The 19,254-nt window shown below is 45.1% G+C and overlaps 2 protein-coding genes across 2 annotated transcripts; both read right to left on the bottom strand.

The window, feature by feature from the left end:
* Nucleotides 1–9,460: 9,460 nt before the first annotated feature.
* LOC133891895 (LOB domain-containing protein 38-like) lies at nt 9,461–10,472 on the bottom strand. Its single transcript, XM_062332599.1, has 2 exons — nt 10,201–10,472; nt 9,461–10,104 (listed from the first exon to the last, which is right to left on the bottom strand). The coding sequence occupies exons 1-2, from the start codon at nt 10,424–10,426 to the stop codon at nt 9,650–9,652; spliced, it is 681 nt and encodes a 226-aa protein (XP_062188583.1). The 5' UTR covers nt 10,427–10,472; the 3' UTR covers nt 9,461–9,649.
* A 4,492-nt stretch (nt 10,473–14,964) lies between these two features.
* On the bottom strand, nt 14,965–18,847 carry LOC133893124 (uncharacterized). The gene is made up of 7 exons (XM_062334086.1): nt 18,625–18,847; nt 18,028–18,171; nt 17,342–17,440; nt 16,969–17,045; nt 16,534–16,642; nt 15,650–15,978; nt 14,965–15,376 (listed from the first exon to the last, which is right to left on the bottom strand). The coding sequence occupies exons 1-7, from the start codon at nt 18,692–18,694 to the stop codon at nt 15,284–15,286; spliced, it is 921 nt and encodes a 306-aa protein (XP_062190070.1). The 5' UTR covers nt 18,695–18,847; the 3' UTR covers nt 14,965–15,283.
* Between the last annotated feature and the right edge of the window lie 407 nt (nt 18,848–19,254).

Raw genomic sequence — 19,254 nt, 5'->3', positions numbered from 1 at the left:
GGACTATCCGATATTGTTCGGATTATCCGGCTTATACAGGATTTCGAAATCGAAATGAATCTAAGTAAGTCTACTAGAGTCTAAGAGTTACCACAAGTTCTACTAGGAGTAAAAAGACTTTATCAACAATACCCTGCAGTAAAACACTCACGAATAATAGAATTTGGGAAAAATCCCCAAACTACAAGAACTAGTAAAACTTGCACAAAAATTAAGGAGACAAGAATTTATCCCGAAATTCAGCCACCTCACTAAGAAGTGCCTACATCTCCGTTGAGGAGCTCACAAAGAGCCGGATCTCTTTCAACCATATCCTCTCCTAGCAATCACAAAGATCAAGCTATGTTTTCTTACTCAAATCAACGGGCGATTACAAACTTCCCGTGGCACTCCACAATCCTTGGATGTTCTACGGGCGACGTCTTGCCATCTAGGAGCACGAGGCTCCAAGAGAAAAAGATCACAAGTGAACGCTTTACGATGAACTCAATGCTCAAAGATTGGATTCCGGCTCAACAACTCAAATCACACTTTCAAACCCTATCTCTCAATTCTTGGAACAATCTAAGCACTAGAGAGGTTTGGAGGGGCTCTTGAATGCTTTGGGAGGCTTTGTCAAAGAGTAGCTCAGTAGCAACAACAAGCATTCAATGCAAAGATGTGAGGAGGTATATATATAGCCATCCCTCAAAAACTAGCCGTTACTATTCTGGTTGACCTAACCTGGAGTATCTGATGAACACCGGAGTCTCCGACCATTATATCATAACGGGCTCAGAATAGTGTCAGAACTAGCCGTTATAGTTCTGTTGAACTAACCTGGAGTATCCAGTGAACACCAGAGACTCCGGGTGGCACTTAGTCGCCACACAGAAAATACCCGGAGACTTACCGGACTCTACCGCCTCTCCAAATACCGGAGTATCCGGTGAACACCGGAGACTTCACTAATTTAAAATAAATTCGAACCGAGACTCTCTGGTGGAGTCTCACTCGGAGACTCCGGTCGAAAACTCAAACTACCGGAGTATCCGGTGAACACCGAAGACTCCGGTCATTTTTTAAAATTAAATGAAACCGAGGCCCTCTTCCGGAGACTCTCTCGGAGACTCCGGCCAAAAACACCAAGCACCGGAGTATCCGGTGAACATCGGAGACTCCAGACATTTAAAATTAAATCGGAGCCGAGACTCTGTGACGGAGTCTCGCTCGGAGACTTTGGCCTAAAACACTAAGTATCGGAGTATCCGGTGAACACCGGAGACTCCAGACTCAGAACACTTTGCCTATTTCCCGGTGTCCGTGGGTGAATGTGTCTCTCAACGTTTGGTTCTAAGAGGTTACTTTGAGCACTGAGACACCATCAAAACTATCAATTGCATCCCTCTTGATAGTACAGATTTTCTAAACTCAATTTCAAAGATAAAATCAAATTAAATCCTATTGAGTATTACAAACCGTTTCTCTTTTCTTTTTTGAGGGACGTCAACGTCGTATAACTTCACCAATGAGACTAAAACTTGTTCATAGCTTCAATAAACTCATTAGTCCCTTAATCGTTTTGTCATCAATAAACCAAAACCCACTTAGGGGGTCTAGATGCACTTTCAGTAGCGCTCCCATCGATTCTGGCACGGAATCAACTCCTAGAGTGCTACCAAACGACCCATAAGTTCCTTTTGATAGAATCTGTTCATCCAAGTTTTACTCCTATACTCGCTACGGATACTTATATTTATAAAATAGCTATATCTTTAATGTTTTGTTGATTCAGACGTTAGATTGTATTTCTTTTAACTAAAAAAACAGGATGGCAGCTCAAAGCCTCAAACTGTAATTCTTTCGACGGTTCTTTTGAAGAACTTGCATATGAAGACAAGGAATGGGCCCAATGCAGATATATGGGGATGAACATAAATGAATCTATTGATCCACTCTATTGTAACTTAATTAACTAAGTAGATATATCTAATTAGACAATCTATCTAGTTAATTAATTAAGTTAAATTAGAGTTCAATCTTGTTCAATGTAGTTATGGACATGCTGGTCATTCTCATTAAACGAGCTAAAGAGGAGGGACAAATAACATTAGTTAGTTCTAATCTTGTTGAAAATGGACTCTCAATCTTGCAGTACGCCGATGATACAATTATTTTTATGGATCATAATGTAGATCAAGTCAAAAATATGAAACTGTTGTTGTGTGCTTTTGAACAGTTATCAGACTTGAAAACCAATTTCTATAAAAGTGAATTGCTTTGTTACGAAAAAACTAAAGATTGTGAAGCCACTTATTCACAAATTTTTGAATGCCAGTCTGTAACTTTTCTTTTTAGATATTTGGGCATTCCTATGCATCATAGGAAATTGTTGAGTAGAGATTGGAATGAAATAGATGAGAGAATCCAACGAAAGTTGAGTTGTTGCAAAGGAAAGCTTTTATCCTATGGGAGCCGTTTAGTTCTTGTAAACTCGGTTTTAAGCAGCATGGCTATGTTTATATTTTTCTTCTTCTTTGAAGTACCTAGAGGAATCCTAAAGAAATTAGATTACTATTGATCACGTTTCTCTTGGCAAAACAAAGGGCATAAGAAGAAGTATAGACTAGAAATGGAGGATCCTTTGCACACCTAAGGATCAATGTGGATTGAGAATCCTTAACTTAGAGTTGCAGAATAAATCCCTGTGTAGCAAGTGACTGCTTAAATTAGTTAATGAAGAAGGGTTGTGGCAGAATCTCTTAAGAAACTAATATCTGAGTAACAAAATGATTGCGGAAGTAGAACATAAGTCTGGTGATTCACAATTTTGGACCGGAACTATGGCGGTCAAGAATGAATTCTTGAGACTTGGCTCTTTTAGATTGCAAATTGGTTCTCAAATAAGATCTTGGGAGGATGTTTGGTTTGGCCAAACCACTTTAAAGGAGCAGTACCCTTCATTGTATCATGTTGTATATAGGAAAAATGCTACTGTTGCTAATGTCTTTAGGTCAAGACTCCTAAATATTTCTTTTCGTAGAACGCTTGTAGTGGTTAATTTAGTAATTTGGAATGATTTGATCTTTAAGCTTGCTTTTATTCGTCTGAGTGACAATCATGATACATTTTAATGGTCCTTACATCAACACGAACGATTCACGATCTGGTCTATGTACAGAGCAATGATTAGCAAGTATGTCATTTCGGTCAATACTCACATTTGGAAGTTAAAACTTCCGCTAAAGATCGAAGTGTTCATGTGGTTCCTTTTTAACAAAAAGATTCTAACCAAAGATAATTTAGCAAAATAACGATGAAAAGGTAGTACCAAATGTTGTTATTATAACACAGAAGAGACAATACAATATCTATTTTTTGATTGTCAGTTTGCTAAATTCATTTGGCGGGTGGTTTATGTTACATTTGGCATAAATCCTCCTACAAGTGTTTTCAATCTTTTTGGAAATTGGCTTAATGATCTGTGTCAAAAACTAAAATACCACGTTTTGGTTGGAGCAAGTGCGTTATGTTGGCTTATGTGGTTAAGCCGAAACGATAGGGTCTTTAATAAGGTGACAACTCAATCTTCTATGCAGGTTCTTTTCAGGGTGTATTGTCGATGTAAAAAAAATATGGGAATGCCACGTCGGGATGGCCCACAACGGCCAGTTTTGGCAGTATCAGCTTTCTTTCTCTAGCCTAGGCTCACCGCGTGACCAGTCAGCGCTAGCGTGACCCAGGGCTGGTCGCAGGGTAGGCACTCATCTGACCACTCAAACCTCATTTAATACTGCTACTCATGCCGTTTTTCCTTCCCCATGCGGTTCACTCTGGTGGAGGTGGCATGGCCGACGTAGGGTTACCGTGTCCCATCCCACAACATTAATTGTTGCGGGATGGGCTCACAGACACAACAAAAGGTGTGGCAAGCGCGCGTGGGAAACCGAAGGTGGGACATGACAGGCCGGATGGCCTAGGCGTGACAAGCGGGAAGGCAGCCGATGGATGGGATGGGCATTGCAGTGCTCTAGGGCAGGCACAACGCATGCGTATCTTGTAATGATAGCCAATATTGATTATCAAGGCAGGCATGGTTCTTTTTGTTGTATGTAAGACTCCTACCCCTCTGGAATATAAAGGGGGATATCTTTTGAGAAGAGAACTTTTGAAGAAGAAGACATAGGATGTATGGCTATTACCCCACGGGGGTCTGAATCTAGATATCTCTGGTGTTCTTAAGCAACACACATACATCCCGTAGGCACACCTAGAATGCAGATCACGCACTCGTTGTTCGATACATCCTGAAATCATTATCAGGGATTAACCCTTGATATTTGGCATGCTGGGTAGGGTGCTCGTTTTCGAGTTCTGGTAAGTGCTGTTAATTTATTTTGGGCTACCCATGTTAGAATCCCCAGTGACCGACGAGTCCTGCTCCTAGGATCCGAGTTGCGACGAGGTGTTCTTCATTGGATATGACCCACACGAACCCGATATGTTCCAAATTTGGGACATTGGATCAGGATCCGAAGGCTTCGGGATTTGATGAAGAGCAGTAGAGTCATCCATGTTCTCGGTGCCAAGGGGAGCTCACGGACCACAAGCCTTCAGGGAACCGTCATCATCAACGGCAGCCCCACCCGAAAGAGCCCTCACCACATCAGGACAGCCAACACCTTGCCCCGTGGCCCAAACCAAAATCATCGGCCAGGTATGATCCGATCACGTAAAAGAGTACCCAGAAACTAATCGGGTGTGTTATTTCTTCGAGCAGGATCAGCCCGAGGATGAACAAAAGGGTCTACACTTTGCACTTCTGACATTAGTACTGTTGGATACCAAAACAGGAGGTAGCCTACAAGGATCTCAGAAAGGTAAACCTCTCCTCCCGCGGTGCTAACCACCCATCGATCAGAAGGGGGAATATTTGTCCTACCTTGTAGGATTTCAAGGGGTCATGGGCATGGTACTAGTCGCTAAGGGAGGCACGCTTCCCCTAACCAGGAACGAATGAGCACATGACCCTGCATTGTCAGGTACATAGTTCAGTTATGTTTTTCCAATTAATAATAGCATTGTGGAGTATGAGTGCCTCTTATCTGGAACGCAAGCAGCACCCGTGCAAAGGGACAAATGCCTACTAGCGATAAGGGACTTGCTGCTGGGTGTGACACTAGTGCCAAAGGGTTTTCCAGTGCTCGAACCAGACGATGGCGAGATACCACTCCGAAGTGAGAAAGATAGAGCGACGCGCCATCGAACAGGAAGTCACGCACGTCCCTCGCAAGGACTACTTCCTTGGCCGATAGGTTGGTCCGTGTGGCCTCTTCTTGCAAATCCGCCCCGGTCCGAGTCTTTGAAAAAAGATTCATACAACCACCCACCGCTATCTCGGGCAACGTGAAAGGGATGCTCCGCTGGAAAACGGAACACCAGAGGCAACACTTTTGGAGGCTTAGTGTCGTCGACCTCGGGTGACCATCATGTAGTCACCCTGCTCGATTCGGGTATTACCTGGATGGATCAGATCTTGGACTACTTTCAGAATCAAGTAGCCCCTGACGGCAATGTATCAGCAGAAAGGGTCACACGGGCAGACCGCGAGAATCCTCCCTAGTAGAGGGACGCCTCTACCATTAAGGGAGCAATGACTCTTTACTAAAATACATCACTCAGGATGGGGAGCACAGCGTTCTCTAACATCCTCGGAGGCATACGTGGAGGCCGAACCTCACACCGCCCTCCAGGATGCTTGCGAGTAGGTGAAATGGTGCGAGTAGTGCCAGTACCACGACCGAAATACCAACCTACCAGCCTAGGCACTGCAAACCATACCACTCTCTCGGCCTTTCGCTGTCTGGGGGCTCGACATCGTGGAGCTGTTCCCTAAAGCTCCAGGCGGTTTTAAATTCCTGTTCGTGGTAATCGACAAATTCATGAGGTGGATCAAAATCGAGACTGTTAGGGAGCTCACCTCCACAATAGCGATTAAAGTCCATACGAGCGCTGGTAGTGCGGCTTGGCAGTTCAAGTTGTATAAATATGGACGACAAAACTCGATTCTCTAGTTGGGAATCGCACGCTGGTCGCCTCAAAATGCCAGACATTCGGGCCTGACCAAGTGGCCGGGTGAGGACGACGATAAAAACTCAAGCGAAGAGTTCAGTGAACGTGCTCTGAAGCTCGAGTAGCCCGGTCCCAACAAGGCCTCAGGCGCCGCCGTGACCATTGGGCGTGGGAATGACACTGGTCATGGGCGACCTCGACCTGGGTTCAATCCAAGGCTGGACATGTCGTAATAGGCTCCTCCCGGGGAGGGAGAGGTACTCCAAAGAGACCTACAGTTCTCCAGCCTAACGGGGTCAGGTTAGCCAAGGTGGTTGACCGCAAATTATACAACCCGCGAAACGCCGGTCTATGTTGAGGCTTCTTGGAAACAAGCCTATTCTTTTATTTTGCAGGACCTTCCGAATGAGCGTGGACCCACCAAATTGTAAGCATTTCCGTTTCAAGACCTTGACCGCCTGGTCGGCAGTTTCTTCCACTGACCAGACAGTCGGGGGCTAGAACTATTAGGATATGTGATTTATTTTCTTACAGCCAGATTTGTTTAGCCCACTCGCTCATGTCGATAGGACGAGATCCAAAGTTGACTGCTCGCACGCTGCTAGGGGGAAGGCGCCCGAGGGTTAACGACCATGATACCACAAGCCCTACCTCGGGTCGATCGTTGGTGACCACCGAAAGTCTGGTCAGACTAAAGGTCATCCTTAGTGTCGGGTTCCTGGCTAGAGAGCAGGTCGACGTGATCCTCCCTAGGTATTACGAGCACTTAGAGGCTACTTGCCATCCAAGCACAGAAAAATCCACATAAGGACAAGCATTCTTTATTACAAAGCAACCACTCGAATAAGACTCTAGGGATGGTTCTAGACGACCTCGAGACAATACTCTTAGGACCTAAAGATAACCCTAAGAGGGTCGAACCAGATGGTCCAAAGGCAGGAACGAACAGCATACAAAAGTGAGTCGACACAAGCGTCAAGCTCCTCCGTGGTCATCCGAGTACCTTCAAAACCGGCACCAACAATCAGCAAGAGGTCCATATTAGGGAAGTGGTCGTGGATGCAGACAAGGTCACGACAAGCGCCAGAGACTCCAACCTCAAAAAGGTGGTCACCGACGGTCTCGCAAATCCTCTGCTCGAAGCCACTTGCCTCCTCGGAGGCTGCCAGAAACCACTAAATGTGACTGGTCATGTTGTTCTCAGGTGTCGGACAAACTTGAACATGGCAGACCGAAGCAATGAGTCCAGGGCAGGCATAACGCATGTGTATCTTGTAATGATAGCCTATATTGATCATCTAGGCAGGCATGTGTGTTTTTGTTAGGCCCACATATAAGACTCTTACCCTCTGAAATATAAAAGGGGATATCTTTTGAGAAGATGACTTTTGAAGAAGACATAAGATGCAGCGCTATTACCTTTCAGGAGGTTTGAACCTGGATATCTCTGGTGTTCTTGAGCAACAAACACATTTCGTAGGCACACCCAGAACGCAGATCACACATTTGTCGTCTGATACACCCCAGAATTATTGCCAGGGATTAACCCTCGATAAGTACGTATGGTCCTTGCTATATAAGGAGGAGGAAAGACCTCGTGTAAGGGATGCTTGCTGACAGCTGGAGACCACAGTGATGGATGTCTATGCCTGATATGATTGGCAGTTTAGTAATAGGCTTGATGCTTAATTACTGTTTGACAATGTTGAGATGTGAAAGACTACTTTTTGTTCTACCTGGAGTGTCGGGCTTTGGTTTTTTCTCTGTAACCAGGAACGACTGTGTGCATAACTTTATACAGAGACTAGAATAATTTTTTTATTCGTACATTAAAAAAAAGTTAAATAAGAGTGATCAATAGATACCTATAGGTGGATCTAAGAAATCGGTCCGCTGTGGTGACCGATGATGGAAGGAATGCTATTGGCCAATGCTGATGGCCAACACACACGCGCGCGGCAACTGTAGTGCGGAGGGGGTGGAGCTAACGAGCAAGAAGGTGGGGTTACAGTTTGAGGTGAAGAAGAGAGATTCATAGAGCAGAGGGAGGCCATGACGATTAGAAAACGGTTAACCAATAGGTAAGGGGAAAATGGGTTTATTAGGGTATTTTAATAGTAAGAGATAGCTATTATTCTTTAAGGGAGTATATTTTTTAATATTATAACTAATATGATTCCTCATATCTTATAGAAGAGAGAGGGAATAAATGCTAGCTCTTGAATAGAAAAGATAAAGAGCTAGTACTTGCAAATCACCTTAACATATTTCTCGATATTAGAAATTAAGAATAATAGGACCCGCATAAATTTATAAAAATACATTTTACTAGTTAAAAGATAGTAGCTATATATATATAATTGTTAGAGATGCTCTGAGTAGGTGTCCTCATTTTGAAAGAACATGACCGACACTAGCAAAAAACAACGCGGACTGTATTCTTTCTCCAAAAAAGAGAAACAATATTTACTAAACTGGATCTACTGAAAAGCATACGCTCCATTATATTTTTTAACTAATGGTAGGAGCACTGTCCTTTCATATAAGAAGTACCTCATATTAAGAGGTAAAGAGATTAAATTGTGCAATCACACAATTAATTAAAAAAAATAGGTTGAAACTACAGTAGTTACGACCAAACAACCTCTGGAACAAATATACTAAATTATATTATCAAAATTTAATTGTATAGTCTATCAACTTTTACAATTTAATTTTTTATGTCAACTGTTTTTTATAATCCTCAATTAAAATAAACACAACCTAAACTACGCACGTAGCAACACTTCACCAACTAGATAGCCCAATGCCTCCAAGATGGAGGCGGTGTCTTCGTTCATATTGCTACCGGTGCACTGCTACTGCCGCAAAGTACTCGGCAGTCAGCAGTGTCCTGCCGGCCCCCGGGTTGGGGTCCCAAGACCGCGACGTCGGCGCGGCAGAAAGGCAGCCGCTCGCGCGCGGGGCGGTCGCGCCAAGTCGTCGGGCGCCCACCCCGAAACGCGGCGCCGTGGTACCAGCCCCTGCGCAAAGCTGAACCGCCGTATCCATCCAACCCAACCCCACCCCGGCCGCACGCTCTCATCCCACCCACCAGCACCCTTTTCCTAACATCTTTTGCGAGTTATCTTAGTAGAGTTCAGTACACGCACTTGGATTTTAGTAACGCGCTAGCTAACCAATAATGGCTAGTCATCAACAAAGATTAAGCTAGCCGGTGCAGTTCTGGACTGTACCTGTACTGGCGATAAAGCATATGGAGTTGCTGGCCAACACTAGTCACCCTTTGGATAAGCGGAGCCGCTGAGGATAAGATCGCAGCAGCGCGAGCTAGCTTTAGATTACTTTTACACTTTTTATTTAGCGATCGATCGGTGTTGCTGCCAACAAAGTGGAGAAGAAACGAAAGGAATAGTTAACGGGCGGTGGCACCGGCGCGGTGCTCTCATTTCGGTCCGGCGGGTTCAGTTTCACCACGCCAAAAAGGCAAAAAAGGACTAAGGACACCTCGCCGGCGACAGGCTAGCAAACAGCTTCGCCGGGATCCGGTACAGTACACTGCAGTCTGCAGAGAGGCACATGAGCGAGCGTATACAGCTCAGACAAAAAGGTTCAGCAACTCGATCTCCCTCCCGCCGCCGCCGCTGCTCGTCGTCATTACGGACCCCTCGGAGTTCATCGATGGCGTGTCTGGTCGCCACTCCCCCGGCGCCGGCGGCGACCCGGGGCTGAGCCACAGCCCGAGGTCGCACGACGGCTCCTGCGCCGCCGCCGCCACCGTAGAGTCGGGCGCCCCCGCGTTCCTCGTCGTCGCCCGCTTCGCCGTCGAGCACCCAACGGCCCGCCTCGCCGTAAAAGCAAACGGGTCGCGGCCGTCTGCTGCAGTAAAACCGCCGTCGAGCTCCGGCAGCGGGCGGATGCCGCCGCCGCGCAGCACGGTCCCCACCGCTGCCTGGCAGAGGTGCCAGCTCCCCGCCCCGAGCAGCCCCACCGCGCCGCTCACCGGGTTGATCGTCCTCCCCGCCGCCTCGTACAGCAGCGACTGGAACACCGCTGCATCCACAAGCGCGCGCACGCAAACATCAGCCAAGAACCACACGTAAAATACTCGATCGTACAAACCACAGTGAAAAGATCCATCGATCCTACCTGCGCGCTGCGGCTCGGGAACGGCGGTGAGGAAGGACATGAGTCCGGCGCGGCCGAAGAACTTGGCGACGAACACGGTGGCGTGGCCCTGCGCCTCGGCGCCCTCGATCCACTGCAGGCACGGCCGCAGCACGCAAGCCTCGCTGCACCCCTTCCGCAGCACGCGGCACCCGTTGCAGCTCATCCCCACCGCCACCACCCACCCACCGTCAGGCCCGCCTCTCATACAACAGCTCGATCGTCAAGGCCCTCGAGCTCGGCCATGAAGACCTGTGGAGCGAGTTTATAAGCGCAGCTAACCAAGGGCGCGGGTCGGGGGTGACCACGCGCTAACCACAGGGTCGGGTTAGGGGCGGTGAGATTACCGGCGTATGTGGGTTAGCGAAACGAAGCCGCGCAGCGGGGCGGTGAAGTCCTCAGCTCCAGCCTCCAGGCACCTGGGGTGCAGGGGGCGGCTCCGTGTCTCCGCGTTCGGTCAGGGCGATCATGGGTCGTCAGATCGGCATCGCACGGGTGGTGGGGGCTTCCGCTAACGCCTCGGGTGGTGCGCCGCGCGCTCGCCCCGTCCTGGCGTGCTTTGGAGTCTCTCCTCGCCACTCTTTTACGCGCCTTTGCGGGATGCGTGGATCCGCACATCGGGCAGGGGTGGGCCACGCCCACGAACGCCCGGTCCAGGGCGCCCTGCGCTTGGAACCTTGTGGACTTCGGTGTGTGGTGGTTGCTGGGCGGGGCAATTGGTGTTCTCGCTAGTGCTTCACAACCTTACGAAGCCAGCAACCTCAATAGCGTGACTAGCTTTATTATAATATTTTTATTGGAATAATATTTGATTAAAAATTAGTCTCTTTAGTTTTTTACAATATTAATATCATTTAGTTACAAAATACATAAAATTAGAAGAAGAAATAAAAATTATGTCAGTAGAAAAGAAAATCATTTATGCTTCAAACTTGTAACCGAATTGTGTATATATATTGGTTTGGTCTGTATACTTCCCGATCAACGGTAAAATCGAAAATCAGATATAGACAGCCCAACCAAAATCAAAATAGGTTTGCCTTATCTGATATCTATTTGATGTGATGATATTGAGCTACACGATGCTTCTTAATCTATTATCTTAAAAAAAATTAAATTTTTTATTATAAATTTTAGATATTGATTAATTATATTTTATGTGGATTCTCTATTTAGGTATTTGATTTTTTATAAGACTATATTTGATATGGATCCTTATTTGTTCTATTATAACCCCAATGATAATTATTATTAATTTTATTTTATTTAGACTCTTTATTTGGATATTTGCTTTTCAAACCGTATAGAAATCAAGCTGCTATTTTTTTATAATTTTTAATTCCAAATTTTTGTATTTATTAATCGTATTTGATATGGATCCTTTTGGTTTTCGAATTTAGCTATTTATTAATCGAATTTGATATGTGCTCTTCGGTTTAATCTAGAACATTATATATTATTAATAATAAGTAGTTTAAATCTTTTTACTTTTTTATTAATGTGATAATTTTATAACCTTGAGAACAAACATAGTGACTCATTTTTCTCATAAAATAATAATATAATATATTTACTTTTTGTTCGATCCTGCATTTTGCAAGCATAAAGTGTTTTTTTTCCCGAAACTACGTGAGGCACAAAAAAAAAATCCAACCTACAAGGTACTACTAGGAAGGCAGCATGACTTGTTTCAACTTGAAACCTTTTTCTTGAACTGTGAGGTCCTCTCCAACAGAATCTGCAAATTTGAGGATTCTAGTGCTACAGTACTTTGCAACAGGATCTGCAAATTTGAGGATTCTAGTGCTATAGTACTTTGCGGGGGTACTGTAGCACTAAGAAATTCGTCTCCAGCAGAGTCTGTATCCTGTGATACAGTACTGCTACAGTGTTAGGGATAGAGGATGCTGTAATAGTGATAGGGGATGCTGTAATAGTATTTTGAGATGAAAATTTAAGGTAGCTGTTGGAGATGATCTAAAATTCCTGTTGAAAACTAACTTTGACTTTAATCGAAAAGAAGTAAATACTGGGAACTGACGTACATAATTCTGTCAGGGTCACGAAATCTCTTGCGCTATCTAAAACCTGGGTGTAGGAGCCTTTTGACTTTTCAAGTTGTGCATCCTTTATCCCTCGCCAGTCGCCACATCCTATTTACCAGTTGTGATGCCATGGAACGTAGGATTTCCATACAATTTTTCTAGGAATTTTATAGAATAATTACGAGAGTACCTTGTCACTTTTCACACTCATGCACGGAACCCCATTGCTTAAAGAGTACGAGAATTGGTTAATATGATCAATTATATTGTATTGAGTTTTGATGATTAAATATATAGAGTATAAATGATTGAGATATCAAATAAATCTACCATAACAACTGAATCTTTATATATCCTATACCATATGCTGTAACATCATCCGCAATCGTAGTGGGAGCATCGTAGATGATGAGACTACATAGAAAGACGAATGACACAGTCGCAGCGAGAGCGTTGCAGATGATGAGACTGTAGAGGAAGACGAATAACATCCCTGTAATCGAAACAACACGATGTAGATACTGTGATCGAAGAAAACGATGAGTTGCTCATGCAGATGGTAGCCTTTTGTGCCGAAGTCGAGATAGCCAAGAACAGGGAGGGTAGCTGTGGTCGATGTAGCTGTAGTCGGGGTTGCAGTAGTCGAGGGAGCCGCACTTGAAGCTATGGGCAGTTGGGCACAAGAGGCGCCATGGAGATGGGCAATACAAGCGCGTGAAGGCATGATAGACAAAGAAATGGTCGTGCGCGACCTGTGGAAACGGCTGATCGGCATGCAACGTGTGGAGACATGTGGACGGACGGGCGATGCGTCGGTGCATGCAGCCGTGCAACGGTGCGTGCACGTGGACGGCCCGTGCGGATCCAGGCACGTGACGGTGACAGAGATAAGCGGAGCTCGAACATGCGCATGATGGAGTGGTGATGGATGACGGCCGATGGTTCGAAGACGGAGAGCTAGTCGTCGCAAGCCCAACCATGCCGCATGGTGTTGAAGCCGGTGTCGGTTGAAGTAGAGGTGCGAGGAGATAGACAGACGACGGGCAACGCAACCGATCTTGGATTGAAGAAACCAAGAGAAATGCTGATCAACGACTGATGAGAGAGAAGTCCCCGTTCAGAGTATAAGGATTGGTTAACGTGGTCAATTATTTTTTATTGAGTTTTGATAGATGAATATATAGGATACGAATGATTTAGATATCAAACAAACTTAGAAATAAAATAGAATATAATACTATAATATTATAATAATTGAATCTTTGTGTATCATATATCATATACTTTGATATTTATGATCTCTAATTTAGAAATATAACTACATCATAATATGACCGCTGACACATGAAACAACTTTTAGTGGCCCCGGGCGTCAGTGACATACCACTTGTGCAATTATGTTAGAGAAACCGTTCACTAGGACGCATGTCGCTTTTCGCCTTTCTGAGAATAGCATAATCTCGGGGCAAGCAGCAGCGCAAGTTGCCGAGGGCATCTTCGCTTTCCGTTTGGGCCGCACTAGTCCCCCACGCCGCCCGGACTCGCAGACGTTCCGAGCCCCGGTGCTGTTTCCCTCTGCCTCGGCAGGTCGCCATCCACCGGCCGCGATCTCCTCGTTCCCTGGGCCAATAGCGTTGGCGTGTAGCCGCACCTGAGATCTTTATCATGGGAGCTGATGTTTTCTGGCTTTCCTGGATTGGGTTGAGCTGCACCCTGGACTGGTCGATCGTTCGGTGGTTGATTCGTTGTGAGGAACCGGGTGGTCGGGTCGGGGTGCTTTATCAAAATCTGATTGGCAGGCTACAAGATTTGAAGGCAACGTTTCATGCTACCAATTGCCAAGAATTGGCCATGGTACTAGAAAGTAGAAAGTAGGTGCCAGTGCTCATAGGCCGATGTAGGATTATGAGCTCGCTGCATGTACCATTTCGCATTTGAGTCAGATGCTTTGACGTGTGAGGGCGCATGGGCATGGCGTGGGATACAACAGGGCTGACGGATTCAAGCACGGGGTTGTACCGTTCTGGCCTCAACAGCGCCGCCCCTGCAGCAGGCAGGACGCGGCGCCTGCTGCCCTGCAGCCGTAGGCAAGCCTCAGCCGACTCCCGGTCCCGGCGGCCCGGCACGAGCGCGGCGCTGAGGCGGCAAAAGATCTGACGTCCTCGAGCGAAGCTTACCTGCAGTGCAGGCGGCAGACCAGTACAGTACAGTAGCAGGTGAGCACGTACTGCAACGCCGGCGGCACACTTGCACTGACACGTTCGGAACGTTGCCTTCTCGAAACCGCAGAAGCTACGCTGCTCCAGAGTCCAGACAGATCCCCGTAGGACTGGGGCGGGGCAGACGGACCATCAAAGCAGGATCAGAGACTTGACTGGAAACAGAACATTTATTCGACACGACATGGCTTTTCCAATGTTGCTTCGCTTGTCCAGCGTACGTTGTGAGTAGCATGACGCCGAGTCTTTCACGGCAGGGCTGGTCTGTACTCTGTACGCAAGGTTGTCGTCTGTGCAACAGCAGATCACTTCGATTTGATACACTATCGTAGTATTCAAAGGTTTTTCAGTTCTACACTTAAGAAGTATTTCTACACATGCACTGGACTGCTGAGTCTCTTTTTTTTACCGGACTGCTCAGTGTCAACCTCACACAAGTTGAATCCTGTAGTTGTTACCATCAAAAAGAGTTGGAGCAGTAATTGAAATACATGGCAGAAAGCAAATTGACGGTAATTACTTGTGTTCAGATGCATCCAACTAGATTAATCCTGGTAAAAGGAAACATGCACCCCCTAAGGCTACAATTAATCCGAAAACTCGAGCTGTTCTAGTCTCATAATGTTGTACCATCAACACCATTCGTCTTGGTGTGATACTGATGACCCTACAATAGCTTAGCACTTTTTGTGCGCTCCAAAGGGGACAAAACTTTCAGTACCTATAACAGTTACAGTCAAGAGGAACAAGCCACGGACACTGAACGCGCGCGCACGGTGCAGCTGATGAAGCCTACTCGCCTCAATAGTAGATCGATAGGGTGCGGTGATGCGACAGCGCCATGTTCTGAACGCCGCACGACCAGAGCCAGAGATCAATGTCAATGCTCAGAAGCTGCCAAGAAAACACAAGAGCAAGAGCAAGAGCAAGGCAGCGTTAGTTCCAGGCCTAATCGCCGTATTGACTGCTTTGTGCTTCAAACATGCTGGATGGGTAAGCAGAAGAAAAATTACAATTTTTTACTGTTGAAGTGACTCTAATGAATAGGTGACTAGGAATATTGGCAAAAGTGTAGTTGTTAATTAATAATTTGACCAAACCAAGAGTACAGGTCAGAAAACACATGGCATGGAAGTCTCAGGTGAAACTAGGTCAGAGGTGGGCTACCTTCTTTCCAAACTTTTTGCTGATCAGATCCCTCATTTTCTCCACTGCATAAATGGAACAAGCACGTATCTCCACTTCCTCCTCACTTCCAGGCACGATCTCACTGTTCGAATCGATTGAGCAAGATAAGTTGGAACCGTATTTCAGAATGCCAAGCTCCCTCAGAACTGCAGGAACAATGTAGTCAGCAAATATTGTGATGGAGTTTATGTCGTAGAACTCGCCGTAGTTTTGTCCCTTGAAGGCGCCCCACAAATCAGCAACAAATATCTGAGCTCTCTTGTACAAGAAAACCTGGTGCCCCTTGTAAAGTGAATGATCCCGAAAACCTGCGAAAAATGGAAATTTTAGAACAATTCAAGTTGCATTCATACTTCCTTTTTCTTGAGAGAAAGGAAAAATCATTCGGAGATAAGCATGAGATAATATGCTGATTCATCACAACTCGTGGTTGTGCATGGCCCAGCCTAAACCAAGCTCATATGCCTGGACCGCTGCAACCCGAGCTCACGAGCAAATTACCGTGCCCTCTCAGGTCCACAGTAGCAGGCCGAATCTGGATGCATATGCAGTGGTCCTAGGCCAATCGAGTTCACTCAGTGTAGGTGCTACGTCTAAATAGTTCGGGACCTTCGACAAATGACCCAAATAGTTGTTCGGATCGAAATATAATCCTTTCGTGAAAAAACTTACCAAATCAGGAAAATGATATCTGCAGGAACAGCTATAGCCTATAGCATACAGGCCTATAATCAGACATGGGCCAAAGGATACTATGCACTGTTGAACTTATGTTGTGCAACATGGCTGGAGAAGTACAGATTGGGACTTTGGTCTAAATAAAACCAAAGAGCAAAAACCATGATACCAAGTAGAAGGTTTACCAGGAAAATGACGGGTAATGAGTTCAATAAGAGTTGCAGCAGAGTTTCCAGCAGACTTCACTAGATTAGCGGCCTCGCCTCCAAAGCTTCTCTCAAGTTCCAGACCAACCTTGACCCAAGTGCCAAAATAATGAAATGGTTCAGAAATAAATAATTCTTGACCAAACTGTTTGGTAATATAGTTAGGGAAAGATAAATTGATAGGTCCCTTTCGAAAGAAAAAAAAAGATGAAAATGACAATTATGGTAACAATAGTACTAGAGCGTGCCAGCAAGCAAAAGATGATTCCAGAAATCAATTTGATGACTAAGTTGGTTGGAGTATGAAAGTTGATAAGTGGTGACATTAACACGAGTAGACCAAGAGTTATGTACTTCTGTTAACTTCAAACGTCCAATGTAGCAATTTCGACATTCCATAGTATAGAATATTACCTCATGAAGAAGGCGTACTCTTTCCTCCTCAATTGGCAGTGGCCGTGGCCAGTTCAGAAGTTGGCGGAGCTGGGGGCCTACATTTTGCAAGTTTTCTTCCAATTTAGAAAATATTTACTGGAAGTGCTAGCAGCTCAGATAGAAGAAAAGGAGTAGCTCCTTTTATAAATAGAAGAATGTAGAGAATGAAAAAGGGTCCTGAGAGGAGCTAAGATTGCACTACATGAAGCAAGCACAAGTGTAACCGTGTAACTGTTCATTTATATACAACCACAAAACAACAATTGATGATGGAAGTAGGACCATGAATCAGATCATGCCAATGACAGAATTAAGCAACCTAAAGCAAGATACAAATATAGAAAGGAGTTACCAGTGTAATTCTGAAGACGATTTGCATCAAGGGCTGTCTTATCTTTCTCTAAGGCTAATTTTAGACCAGAAGCCAAATGGTCATAGCTCAAGTCCTTATCTGTTCAGTTGACAAATATTATAATAAATTCATCATGATTCTTAGGGAAACAAATATAAGCCAAAGGTGATCCTGAAAATTGTACTGCAGCTCAATAGTAAGAAACACTGATTTCAGGCAAAACTAGAAGCTGCTACACCCGTAATTGGATGAAATAACTCAAACAATACAAAAGAGACACTCTGCATTTTAAGCCACAGGTGAGAGGAAAAGTCTGGACTCTGGAGGGTAAATAGACATAAGAGTAAAAAATAAAAGTAATTAAAATTTATCTGAAGAAATGAAAGGAATCAACTTATTTGCAACCCCGCAACCAACTCAACGGGTTATGAATAAAAAAAAAATTGAATAGCTACAGAAGTATTACTGGTAAAAGCATACATATTTCTTATGATCTACAGTCAAACGTTTCGAGACAGTCAACTTTCTTTCCAAAGTAGAAACTTCATTAAAGCTGTAATTTATATATGCACAGAAGACTTGCAAACAAAGGTAGGTAATGGCTCATATCTGCTTGTAGGGATAATATGGTACTCTAATTTTCACATCTTCAGAAGACGCGATTGCTTTCTTGCTTGAGTTTATACCTGGCCAGAAGCAGAAGTTAAGTGCATCCAAGACGAAGAGATACTGGACAGTGAGCGGACCATTGTCAAAGTAATGAATTCCTTCGAAATCCCACTCAACTTTCGGAACGTTTCCCTGGATTTTGTCCACCACCTTTTCAATCTCTGAAGAAACAAACAAACCAGGGGGAAATAACACTGAGTAATAAGTGAAAGAACATCTACATGAGCATCAATCATAACACAGATACCATGTAAAAGAAGCAAAGCACAAATACGTATGCCAGATATTATGTCAAGCTCTTTTTCAGAAGAAATTGCTGAAGACTAATCAAACAACAGGTGACCAGGAAGAAAAAAACAAAATAAAAAAGAGGGACTTCTTTTTAGGAACAAACAAAAAAGGAATTTTGAAACCCTCCTGAAGATAAACAAATCTAAATAAGGTTTATTGCAAGGCTGAACAGAGATAACAACCCTGCGCGTTACAGGACAGAACCACAAGCAATCGGCATAAACAAGGGTGAAACCGCTACGAAGACGACATTTGCAATCCTAAAATCCTATCAACCTAGAAAGCAAGTATAGTATCACAACAACGCAAAAGAACAGGCATACCTTGCAGGTCGACCGTGACATGGGAGGAGTGGCTGGCCACCCACGCCGCCGACGCCCGCACGGCCTCCATGGCGATGCGATTCGGATAAGATTGCGAGCGGGAGGGGGGGGGGGGTTCCGGTCCTAGCCTCCTAGGCAATGGCGGGTAAGGGGTAGGGGTTGTGGGGTGGGGGCGAGGGCGAGGAGACCGTGAAGGCGAGGGTTGAGACCCGTGACCGCGATGCCGGCGCGGCGCGTCCGCGCGTGTGGTTTTAGCGTTTTCCAGAGGGTTTTGGTGAGTGCGTTTGGTTCGTTGGCGCGGCGGGGCCAAATTCACGGCCTCGGAGGCTTCCCGCTTGGCAGAGCACGAGGACTTGCGGAGCGCAGCCCGACGAGTGGCGGTGGTGGCCTTGTTCGTGTAGTTTGACCCGAAGTCCCAAAAGGCTGTCCCAGGGAAATGACTGGACTAGTCTTCTACTCTCGTAGTTTGTCTCCCCACACGCCATTGTACTCCTTTTCGAGAATACAAGTCATATTTTATTTTAGTTTGGTGTTTGAAGTTAGACTCTGTTTATTATTTTTTATAAAATATATAGTTTATGGTTATAAAATTTATATAATGTGAAAGAGTTTTGAAATATAAATCTATTT

The sequence above is a fragment of the Phragmites australis genome, chromosome 15 (assembly GCF_958298935.1).
Source record: "Phragmites australis chromosome 15, lpPhrAust1.1, whole genome shotgun sequence".
NCBI classification, from domain to species: Eukaryota; Viridiplantae; Streptophyta; class Magnoliopsida; order Poales; family Poaceae; genus Phragmites; species Phragmites australis.
The sequence above is the reverse complement of the archived record's forward strand: the minus strand, read 5'-3'. Positions and strand labels throughout refer to the sequence as shown.

Coding starts and splice junctions, on each gene's coding strand:
- LOC133891895 (XM_062332599.1), bottom strand. CDS start 10,426: ATGAGAGGCGGGCCTGACGGTGGGTGGGTGGTGGCGGTGGGGATGAGC. Junction 10,105..10,200: donor TCCCGAGCCGCAGCGCGCAG/GTAGGATCGATG, acceptor TTGTGGATGCAG/CGGTGTTCCAGTCGCTGCTG.
- LOC133893124 (XM_062334086.1), bottom strand. CDS start 18,694: ATGGAGGCCGTGCGGGCGTCGGCGGCGTGGGTGGCCAGCCACTCCTCC. Junction 17,441..18,027: donor TAACTTCTGCTTCTGGCCAG/GTATAAACTCAA, acceptor TCAACTGAACAG/ATAAGGACTTGAGCTATGAC. Junction 17,046..17,341: donor TCGTCTTCAGAATTACACTG/GTAACTCCTTTC, acceptor TGCAAAATGTAG/GCCCCCAGCTCCGCCAACTT.